The sequence below is a fragment of the Calidris pugnax genome, unplaced genomic scaffold (assembly GCF_001431845.1).
Source record: "Calidris pugnax isolate Ruff unplaced genomic scaffold, ASM143184v1 scaffold252, whole genome shotgun sequence".
In the NCBI taxonomy this organism is placed as follows: domain Eukaryota; kingdom Metazoa; phylum Chordata; class Aves; order Charadriiformes; family Scolopacidae; genus Calidris; species Calidris pugnax.
The window spans coordinates 5,120,819-5,132,294 of NW_015091118.1; the positions used below are offsets into that span (position 1 = coordinate 5,120,819).

The 11,476-nt window shown below is 42.7% G+C and overlaps 1 protein-coding gene across 1 annotated transcript in view; it reads left to right on the forward strand.

Moving 5' to 3' along the window:
• LOC106897564 (chromosome unknown open reading frame, human C11orf97) overlaps positions 1 to 6,300 on the forward strand; it is a 6,883-nt gene extending 583 nt beyond the window's left edge. The window contains exons 2-4 of the mRNA XM_014958261.1: positions 924 to 1,028; positions 3,880 to 4,005; positions 5,935 to 6,300. Coding sequence (XP_014813747.1) covers positions 924 to 1,028; positions 3,880 to 4,005; positions 5,935 to 5,942 — 239 coding nt within the window. The 3' untranslated portion in view covers positions 5,943 to 6,300. The remainder of the gene's footprint in view (positions 1 to 923; positions 1,029 to 3,879; positions 4,006 to 5,934) is intronic.
• Positions 6,301 to 11,476: the final 5,176 nt, after the last annotated feature.

Here is an 11,476-nt window from a genome sequence, read left to right on the forward strand (position 1 = left end):
TGCGGCCTCCGCTCCCCTTCCCCACCCCGGCCCTGCCCCGCCGCGTCCCCTCCGGGGAGCCGGGCCTTTACCCCCGCCGTCCCCTTGCATAGCCCTTCGCCTCCCCCGGCACCCCACCACGGCATGGGGGTGGGTAGGGACCCTCCTGCCGCCATGAGATGCTCTAATCCCTCTTCAGCTCCTTGGAGATCCCCCTCAGTGAGGACATCTTGGAGGCCTCCTTCATGGAGAAGAGCCTGGAGAAGAGAAGGCTCTGGGGAGACCTTATAGTGGCCTTTGAATATCTGAAGGGAGCCTACAGGAGAGCCGGAGAGGGACTCTTTGTCAGGAAGTGTTGTGAAAGGACAAGGGGCAACGGTTTTAAATTGGAAGAGGAGAGATTTAGATGAGATATTAGGAAGAAAATCTTTCCTGTGAGGGTGGTGAGACACTGGAACAGGTTGCCCAGGGAAGTCATGGATGCCCCAGCCCTGGAAGTGTTCAAGGCCAGGCTGGATGGGGCTTTGAGCAACCTGGTCTGGTGGGAGGTGTCCCTGCCCATGGCAGGGGTTTGGAACTCAATGATCTTTAAGGTCCCTTCCAACCCAAACCATTCTATGATTCTATGGGTGGTCCTGCCTTGGGTTGTTCGCCATGGGGAGACAGGGTGGCCTTGTCTCCTCGAGAGGCCACCTGCATGGGAGAGCCACCACAGCACTCACTCCCCTTTTAGATCTACCCACCACGGTCCTGTCCTGAGGAACGGTTCCACGCTGGGGAGCAGGGCCTGGCCCAACACCAGTGCCGAATTGTAAAAGACTGGTCTTAAAAGTGTGTTAAAGACAGGTGTAGAGCAGCATAAAATGGCATTACATTCGACAAAGCACGTGAGCACTCGGGGGATTTAAAATAACTGGTTCTTTTGTGATGTGTTTTACTAACAGGGAAGAAAGTTGTGTATGTTGAGCCATCTAGGAGAGTTAAAGAAATACTCGAAGAAGAGCTTTCTTTCCGGAAAGAAGCGTGCCATGTCAAACACCCAGCTGCAGGTAATCCTCCTTATCAGCAAATGACAAGTGTTTGTCAGGACAAATGAAATTTACATAATTTTGAGGAACTGTGGCAAAATTATTATTAAAACAGCCCAGAAATAGCTGGGGGAACATTTTAAAACGGAAGAATTGCACATAGTCTTTATCACTTTTTTTTCTTTTGGTCTGAAATTATGGGACTGTAGAGGACATGGATAATCCCATATGATCTATCAGTTTAATAAACCAGAAACAAATGCCAAGCAGCAGGGAGGTTTTCTTACCTTTTTCTTTGAAAGAAGTGCTGTAGTTATCAGAATAGTTTGTCCCCTTCAGCAGTTCAGAACTGACGTTGGTGTTGAAAAGGAGTTGATAAGAATGATAAAGGACAGGAAAACAGTGAAAGCAATTAGAAAATCAGTCTGTTTAGGCAGCTTAAAGGTTATGGAGAGACTTGATTACAGTAGGCAAATAAGGAAATGGAAGTCTAAGAGGGAGCAAGGTGCTTGGTCTAGCTGAACTATTGCAAGTTCTGAGAACTGGAGGTGAAAATGAGGTAAGATCAGAGTAGAAATAATTAGGAGGTTTTAACAAAAAGAGAGCTTAATACTGGAACAATTTAACAAAGATCACTTAGATTCACCATTTTTAATGCACACTTTAAATATTTTGCACTTAAGCATTAGCCCTGGTCCAAGCTCATTTGCTGTTCTTGGCGTAGGGGTGAGCCTGAAGCCACATGACCTGTGTAAGACAAAACTTACACCATGCTGGTGGTCTCTTGCAACCGTAAAATCTACTAATCTGATTGTAGAAAATTGATTCCCAGAAGTTTGTAATGTTAAAGGATAGGTCATTTTATCCGGTTGACTACAAAGTCATATTGCCTTTATCAGCCAAGGTATGGGATTTTAGTAGGGACGTCTCTGTAGAGTCTGCTGAGTAAACTTGGTTATTCCACAATAATAACCACAAATAAATTCCAAAATTCCACAACAAACTCATTAGTTTGTTCTAGTGGTTGGTGCATTAAAAAAAAAAAAAAGCCTGATGCATAATTTGGATTTGCATGATTCAGCTCCTTTCTTTTCTTGGAGACATAATAGTGCCTTATTTAGTACCTGAATTTTCTTCCAGGGAAGGTATATACAACACATATATTTGGTTTTGGCTCTTTATGTACTCTCAGCAGTTGTTTTGCATCCTCTTTTAAAATGTGAATACCAAATCTGATCACGATATTTCAGTATTTGTATCACCAGTAGCCTGTAGAGGAAGAGAATCTACTTATTTTAGAGCTACATTAAAGATAATGTTAGCTCTGGGACTTTGAACTGTTTGTCAACTGTTACTTCTAAATCCTTGATGCTTTTGCTCCACAATACACAATCCCCATTCTGTAGCCTCACATTCTCTTACATAAAGCTATTCCTTGGTTATATTAAGCCGCATTTTGCTGGAACGGGCCCACCACTGTCTCTCCTAAGCATTACATCCTCCACAAATGTAATAAGAACATTTTTGCCTTTCTTTCCAAATCTTCCTATTTTCCTTAAGCTTTCTGTTATGTAGGATTAAGAACCAAGTCTAAACTCACTCAAAATGAATTTAAGACAGTTGGATTGACAGACAGGCATGTACATAAGCGGGGTGATGTAATCAGTATCCTCTCAGATGTAAAGACTGTTTGAATCTGCAACTCCATTTCTGTGATTAGGCTCCATTTCTGTGATTAGGCTCCTTAGGCAATTACAGCACACACCTGCAAATTAGCTACTACTTGTGTAGGCTCTTTTTAGAGTAAATGGAGAGAAAAAGGCACTGCATGTGTCGTGCTCTAAAAATGCCCGTTCTTTTCCTATTGACTATAATGGGGGTTCTGAACAAGTAACTGAATTGCAGATGTAAACCTTAGTCTGCTCAAGCTGCTCATGTGTCTGAACACAACTATATTTCACTGCATCTGTCTGCCAATGGATCAAAATTGTCTGAAACATTTCAGTCTGAATCATGTAAATGGATGTTACCATATATGTTCTCATGATTTCTGGTGAGTCTCCCAATTAAATGTATGTTTACAAAGGCTTAAAAGTACTACAGATAATATAGAAACACTACAAAAATATTAATTACAGGAATGTATATATGAATGTAAAACAAGCTTAGTATATAAATGGTACGTACAGCGTAGTTGTATGCATAGCATAACAATGCTATGTATAATAAGGTCGAATAGATGCTGGTGTACAGACTATTCAGGAAGTACCTAGTTCCTTTTTCATCTGTATACATCTGGAGAATTAGAGATGCTCCCTAGGTGGCCTGGGCTCTGATTAACAATTGTCAGGTTGGATAGTTACTGATTTACAGTGTAGATAATTAGTAAACTTATTATTTTACATAAATTAGATGGTTAGTAAATTGTAACCTTTCCACAAAATAAATTAGCTTTTTTGTTTTGTTTCAGTGGTGGTGTTGGTTTTGTTTTTGTGGTGGGGGTTTGTTGTTTTGCTATCTTTTTATGAGGGCAGTTGGTATTCCAGTATGACCAATAAATCATGCTGGATGCATCACTGATATTACTGCTATTTCTTGTGCATTATAGACCAGCTACACCCTGTTTCAGGAGCCTAGTAGTCCTAAGCTGTTCTTCAGACAGTAGAGAGCGTCGTATACCTTTAGCAATCTGAATTTCTCTCTGAAGATGTCAATCTCTTTTCATTAACTAGGGAGGAAGATTATAATGTTCTGCTTAACTACTTCTAATTACTGTACATGCCAAAGGGACTGTCTTTTAAAAGTTACATTAATTCTAGAACAAGTTGAAGTAATCAGTTATAACGGTATTATTTTGACAAATTATTAACAGCGGCTCTGGAAGGAATTTGGAGTGTGAAAAAGAATTTCTCCCTTGGAAACCTGAAACAAGTGTCGCAGAACAGAAACGGTTTACTTTTACAGCCACAATTCTACTCAAGGCATGGAGGAACGAAAAGTAAGAGTCAATAATAAGAAACTTTGGCTATAACACCTCATTTTAAAATTGCAGGGTAATATTATTTTGTAGTTCGCAGGCATCTCACAGAACTGTAGTTTACCTATATGGTCTTATAGTAATCTGTGCATCTTTCTGCAGAGCCAACCCACCTCTTCCTTTAGTAAGTTGCCAACAGACTTGAAATCTTTGCATAAGATATGTGTTTAGAACTGCTATGTTATGTCACCTTATTTCATGTTCTGAAACCTTTTGTAAATGTGTGGAATAATAATTTGTTTCCTACTGATAGGTGGTGAGTGTTGGTTTCATGTACATAATGAACCTTACCTGCCTTTCTGAACATCCAACCTTAACAAATTCAAATATTTGGAAAAGCTCTCCTCCGATGTGCCTCCTGAAAAGAGATTGATCTAGGGATCATTTCAGGCAGTTTAGCATTTGCCTGCAATGGTCAGCTGGTGCTCTGGGGCAGCTATTTCTTTCTTTATGGTCTGTGGAGTATGACTTTTGTAGACCAGAACTGTTCCTTATGAGCTTTTGGATTTTAGCATGGGCTTCTCAATGTGCCCATCTTCTCGCTTTTAATGAAACATAGTAACTTTGTAGTGGAAGGTGAGAGCTTCCAACCCTAAGGAAAGAAAAGTTCATTAGCTTTGTAAGAGGAACATTGTTAGTGCCATGAGCTTGCAGAATATATGAACTCACCATATTTTGCCATTAAATAAAAACACCTTCCCACTTTCTCAGGGGCTAGTGGTTTGAAAATACAGCTAGCTGCATGACTAGCACGTCTTTTTTTCCTATCTTGATCTTGTGAGCTCTGGAGACAGTGGCATCCTAGTTACAACAGCAGCATGAATTAAATTATTACTAGTATAAGAAGCGTTTAACTGGTACAGGCTTCTGCCATGCTGCCTTCACTCTAGTGTTGCTAGTTGTAGGAATATGTTGGTTATGGAGCAGGCCTAACCTATGCTAGGTATTAGCTGTAGTCACTTCTGGTGTGTACTTAAACCAAGAAAATTTTAGACACACCATAGAAAATACAACCAAAGAGTGCTTTGGAGTTTGAGATGTTGCCATAATTCTAAAACACACGAACCTGAGACTTGTAGTGAAGGCACGCAGAGTTGTCAAAGATCCTATCTTTTCTGTTTCCTGTTAAGATCCATGAAGAAAGAACAGCTTTAAAACAAAACAGTTTATTCAAACTGATTTAGGTGCTGAAATTTAGGGGATCTGTTGGTTTTCCTTTGGGAATTTAGGTATACCTTCATTCCCAGGGACTGCTGCTAGAGACAAGTGGTGCTCTCCTCACTAGCTGTTCTGCCTGTTTTGCAGTGGAATAGGCAGGTCTCATGGGAGAAGGGCTGGCAGAAAAGATACAAGACAGGAGAAAAACTGGAAGCAAGTTGCCTTCAGCTCCTGTGCTCACCAAACCATTTCCAGTCACACACCCTCTTCTGTGCAAGAAATGAGGTGGTAATTTACTAATTGGGAGATGGAGTAGATACAGGCTATGGAAATAAATGAAGAAGAGAGTCTTTCTAGAGAGAAGATGAGCCTACTGTGTTTAGTGCCAGAAGGAAAGGCACAGCAAAGGGAAAAGGAAGAAGCACAGAGAAGGGGAATGAAAGAGGAGACATAGAGCAGAAGGTCAGGAGTTCCTGAAGGGAACTGGAGAGACAGGAACGTGGTTCAGCGATGCAGAGATAGAAACTGTAAGAAATGGAAGGAAAAGATGTAGGAGAAATAAGTCAAAGAAAGAATAATTAAAAAATATATACCCATGTTCCTGAATTTACTGAAGTTAATGTGTTTATTTTGCTTCTGCCTTTCACTGCCTTTCCCTAAAGTGACTAGTGTTTTGGGGGGGCTCACTGTGGAGTGTCTCATCCATCAAGAGCGGATATTGTTTTTTTACAGATTGCTGAACTTTAGTGCTGTGGAGACCTGAGCCTGTTTTGATGTCTCAAATCAAACATCAAAATGCCTAGCTGCCTTTGGAAATGTAGATCGGTATTTCTAAAATTTTGAAGAAAGTTCTGCTTGGATAGGGAGCTGTTTCCTCTTTGCTTGTTTTTTATTCATATCCTCATGCTGCTTTTTAATCTGATGTTGTAGTAGCCAAATCTGATCCGTATTTCAGCCAGTGATGAGTCTGTCACAATCCAAAGACTACAAAATGGTTTTGCTGACAAGAACATGCTACTGTGAAACTTGACATTTTCATAGGCTTCTCTGTTGCAAAGTGATTCTAAGTTCCAGCAGAAGATTATAATGTAATTTAAGAGATGCCTTAAAATGCCTTCAGCTGAGCCCATTCATTAAACTGAGCAGTTCAGAAGCCAAGAGTTTGTGATTCAGTATCTAGCTTGATTTAATAAAAGTTTAACACAAATAAGCATCTCCATGTATGTGTCCTGATTTCAGCTGGGATAGAGTTAATTTTCTTTCTAGTAGCTGCTGTGTTTTGGATTTAGTATGAGAATAATGTTGATAACATGTATTGGTTTTGTTGTTGCCAAGTAATGCTTATATTAAGTCAAGGACTTTTTCAGCTTCCCATAGAAGCTGAGCGGGAGCATAAACAGGAAAATCTGGCCAAAGGAATATTCCATACCATAGACATGATGCTCAGTATAGAAATGGGGGATGACTGGGGGGCAAAAATCCACGGTCACTGCTTGTGATGGGATGGGCAATCGATCATCAGGCAGTGTGAGCAATTGCATCACGTCACTTTATTTTGTATATTCTTTTTTTTTGGTATATTTTTTTTGAGCACACGGTCACTGCTGATACTGCCAGGAGAGACGTGGAGCGTATCAAGCATGAGGACATCGCTGTAGGGTTAGTCAAAGGCATGGGTTCCCAGCTAGTTTCTCCTCAGTCCTGCTGGTGAGGGGGTAGGGCTGGAGGAATGGATGGATCCTGTAGGTCAACAATTGTTTACACAATGGGTGCTGAAAACGGGGAGTTGCCTTTTATGACTGTGGGATGTCCCCCTCTTTGAGGACTGAGAACTGCTAGGAAGAGATGAGATCCCCCTCAGCAAGTGGGGCGAAAGCTGTGTTTATACCGTATCTAGAAGGATCCGTGATTGTTTCCTAAGTGCTGTGATGAGAAATGCACAGTAGTGATCATTTGGCTGCCCAGCCTGGGGAGGGGAACTTAGTAGAAGTAACAGGGAAGAGAGATGACAACCCATGATCAAGTGAGGAGGTGGTGGACTGGGTTGGTAGGGATGATATTTCCTGTCTTCGTGCTTAACAGTCTAACTTAATGATCACTCTTTGCCGTATTTATAGAAAAATTGTAGCATGTTCTTTTCCAAATTAATATTTAGCACTTACCCTACCATTTTCATTGCCAGAATTCTTCCCAGACATCCCTCCAGCATGTTTGTTGGATAAACAAGTGTTACTGGCTTTTTAAAGGAAGGAATTGTGTTGTACAGTGAAAAAAAATAATGAACAAGGACTGATGGATAATTGAAAATTAGAGTTGAAGAGCTCCTTATTTCCAGTTATACCTCGGACTGATAACTCACATCTTTCCTAAGGTGTGATCCTAAGAGGTGGAGATGGGATTTGTTTCTGGGGCTCTCAAATCCTAAGTATCTAAACCACACTGTTAAAAAGGAAGAGTCTCAGTGACCAGTCTGTGAAGCTAGACTTTGATTTCCTTTGCATTGTTTTTTACAGTTGTCTGTGAATGAAGTGGGATGTTTGTTGTTTGACTGTCTGGAACTCTCCTCTGACAATAAAAGTTTGTTGTTTTTTTTTTTGTATCAGTGAGAAGGGGAAAAAACCCCAAACTTTTAGTTGGCTCCAAGCCAATTCTTTTCAGCATTTCCATTTGACTTCTAAATGAAAAAAAATATTGGCACTGAAAATTGCACCTGAGGCACTAGCGAAATAGCTGCTTTTGAAAACATTATTCTCTCTTTTTAAGTGCAAATTTGATCATGAACCACACAATACATAATAATGTTTGAAAAACACTCAGCTAAAGCTTGCTGCATCTCACTTCTGCTCCTTGTTTAGTATCTCCTCTCCCTGATATCTCATTCTTAGTAATTTTGTTTCCCATGATCTTGTTTTACAGTTTTCTAAATGAAAAGACTTTCTGAGTCTATCCTGGATTCCTGCACTTGCTCAGTTTTGCTGCAAGGCAGATTTGTGAATCTCATTTGCTCTTTTGCTCCCTCTTCCTTTTTGTGCAACCTTATACAAAGGAGAAATGTCTTTTAGCTCTTACTGAATATTTTATTTCAGTTACGAGGTTTGGGTAATTCTTAGATAGTCCTGTATGTTCATGTTCATGACCTTTTGATGTGTCTCATCTTTCATTTGAATAAATCAAAGCAATTTGTTTAAATATAATCACATTGCATAATATTAATGTTTTTGATATTACTATGGTATTTATAATATTTCATTAAATGAGGTGCTGGGTAATTTTATCATAGTGACTTTTTACTGTCGAACTGTTCATCTACCCTTTTCTCTAAGTTTTTTATATTTTTTCATTTCCAAACTAAACACTATTGTTTTGAAAGACAAACATTATCGTTGTTTCCATATATTAATAACAGTGTTCGAACACTGACATCTTTCAGAGGCTACGTCTACTTTATCAAGCAATGAAGCAGGATAGGAGGGGGTCAAGTTATTAAAGCAATTGGTGTTAAGAGCCCCATAATTAGACAACACATGATTTAGAAGATTGACTTCAAACTAGAGCTAGTCCTGTCTCCTGGACTAAAATGTCACCTCGATGTTTGAGTTTCAAAGATGTCAAAGGGTCTGAGGGTTGTGTGGTTTTGGAAGGAAAGTTTCCTGCTCTGGTTTTGGCTCTGGTCTGTACCGGTGGACAACAGTATGTGTGCTGCAATGGAAGGTCGAAGAGCGTTCTGGCACACAACCCTCCATCAACAGTGTGCGCAGCAAATTTTTCATGCCTGTGCCTTGACCTGGAAATGTCAACTTCACATAGTTTTAATCCATCCCTGCTCGCAGTCACAAGTAGAACTGTAGCTGGGCAGAGTATTTTAGCATCACATTTGCTGCATGTGCAATAACGTGGGCTTGTCTGTCCGGAAGCTGTTCATCCAACGAGACAGGCATCAGCTTTCAACTGAAGCTTTTATCTCTGGCCATATTTCAGAATTTTAAACTTCCAAGCAGCAAGATCATAATCCTGAATATGAAGCACCAGGTAATCACATCACAGGCATTTAAAATTTACGCTAAAATACAGTGTGCAATTTTTATAGAACAAAACTTTTATCACTCTTTTTCATACGGAATTTAGGTTCTTGCTTGACAAAAACTTGCATTGAAACTATGGAGATTATTTATGAAGAAGAGAGTTCAAAGTCATTCTTAGTGTCGTTTTGGTACCAGATAGCATCCTGCTACTCTTTGAAGCTGATTGTGTTTTCTTAGGATAAAAAACTCCACCAGGTTTCCCTGGCTGACAGAATGTCTGGCTTGATAGCTGGGCTGAAAACACAACCGCATCTTGCAGTACCTTTTAAACCGTGTTTGTGAGACAGCTGACAAATAACTTCAAAGACTTTTCTGGGCTTAAATACTTCTCAAGTGTGACAAAACAGAGTGAGTCAGAGTAGAAGAGGAAGCCAGCTGGGAAGCTCTAGGCGAAAACATTTACTGCTATTAGAAACAGCAAACATTTAAACTTCAAATAAGCAAAATATTTTTTATTTTGCAACAGCTTCACTATTAACGGTCAGCATTTTATTTTAAATTCCTGACTATCGGCAACAGTGGAGCTTACTGTGGTTTCCATGGAGCAGTTAAACCACAATTCCCCAATTTGTGTACACAGTACCAAGACGCCTGTGTGGTCCTCAGTCCAGGGAGCCATCTCCTGGGATGGCTTACCTCCAAAGCAGACAACACAAGGTGTGTTTCCTCTGGAAGGTCTGTAGGCATCTGGTAACTGTCATGTTATACTTTGCAGTGATGTCTGTGGAGCTTTTCCCAAGTAGGACTGAACAAATCTGCTTGACAAAACCCTACCAGCACGGAGTAGCCCATGATGATCGTGCCACTGACACGCTGTGTCTCACGGCAGAAATGGGGCAAACTGGAGCTGACGTGAGTTACTGCCAGGCTGGTATTTCTTCTCTAGAAGAGAAATGAAACCTTGAAAAGGAGAGAGAAATCCCTTGTCTACACACAGGTCTAGGACACCTGACTTCTAACACTGCTCCTGACAGTGAGGTCTTTAATCACTTTTCTTTTAGTTTTCCAAATTGCAATTCCTTTTAGAGGTGCTTGAAGCTGTTTGATTTTGACAGGAATTCAAAGCACTGTGGCTGCCGTCAGTTTTGTTTTTTTTTTTTGCCAAATAAATGACTTATTCAAACCTTCTCTCAACTTCACTCTCTAAATTCCAACTGTATTAAAAGAAAACTCCCTGCCTCTTCCAAAGCACTTCCCTGTGACACTACAAACGCAGTGTGTGAGCTGTAGCTCAGCTGGGGTGGGAAAGCCCTTTTGCCGGAGTTAGAAACCAGTGACTCTGCTTCAGGGGTGGACTGGAAGAAGTGAGGAGGCGCCGGGGAAGCGTCGGAGCGGACATGAGACTCTGTCGTCCTTGGTGGTGTGGGCGGCAGGGCCCCCCGTGGTCCTCTGCCCTAGGTGCTCACAGCCCATGGGTGCCCCAAAGCCCCCCGCGAGCCGCCCCTGGGACCCTTCCTGTGCCAGCTGGGCCTTGGATCTGGCCGGGAGGGCCCATCCTGAGAGCCGAGACACAATTTCCCTTTGCGACCCTGAGTCGGAGATGAACAACCAAGCGGGCCAGGGAGCACGGGCTGCCATTCCCTGCACTTGCCTGTGGCCACCTCAGCGAGCCCCAGGGCTGCCATTGCTGGCACCTACCTGTGGCAACCTCAGTGAGCCCCAGGGTTGCCATTGCTGGCACCTACCTGCAGTGACCTCAGTGAGCCCCAGGGCTGCTGTTGCCTGCACTTGCCTGTGGCCACCTCAGCAAGCCCTGGGGCTGCCATTGCCAGCACCTGCCTGTGGCCACTGCGGTGAACCCAGTGGTGCCATTGCTCACATGGTGCCCGTGGCCACCTCAGCAAGCCCCGGGGCTGCCATTGCTGTCACCTGCCTGTGGCCACCTCAGCAAGCCCCAAGGTTGCCATTTCTGGCACTTGCCTGTGGCCACCTCAGCAAGCCCCAGGGCTGCCATTGCTGGCACCTGCCTGTGGCCACCTCAGCCCCGGGGCTGCTGTTGCCCACAGGCTGCCTCATGGAGCCCCGGGGCGGCTGTTCGCTCCACTTGCCCGCAGCCGCCTCAGCGAGCCCAGGGGTGCCCTTGCCCCCAGGCTGCCCGGAGCCGCCTCAGCGATCCCCGGAGCGCTGCCGGGAGGCGGCGGGCGAGGCGCGGGCGGGGCAGGGCGGGCCGCGGCGGTGGGCGGAGGCCTCGG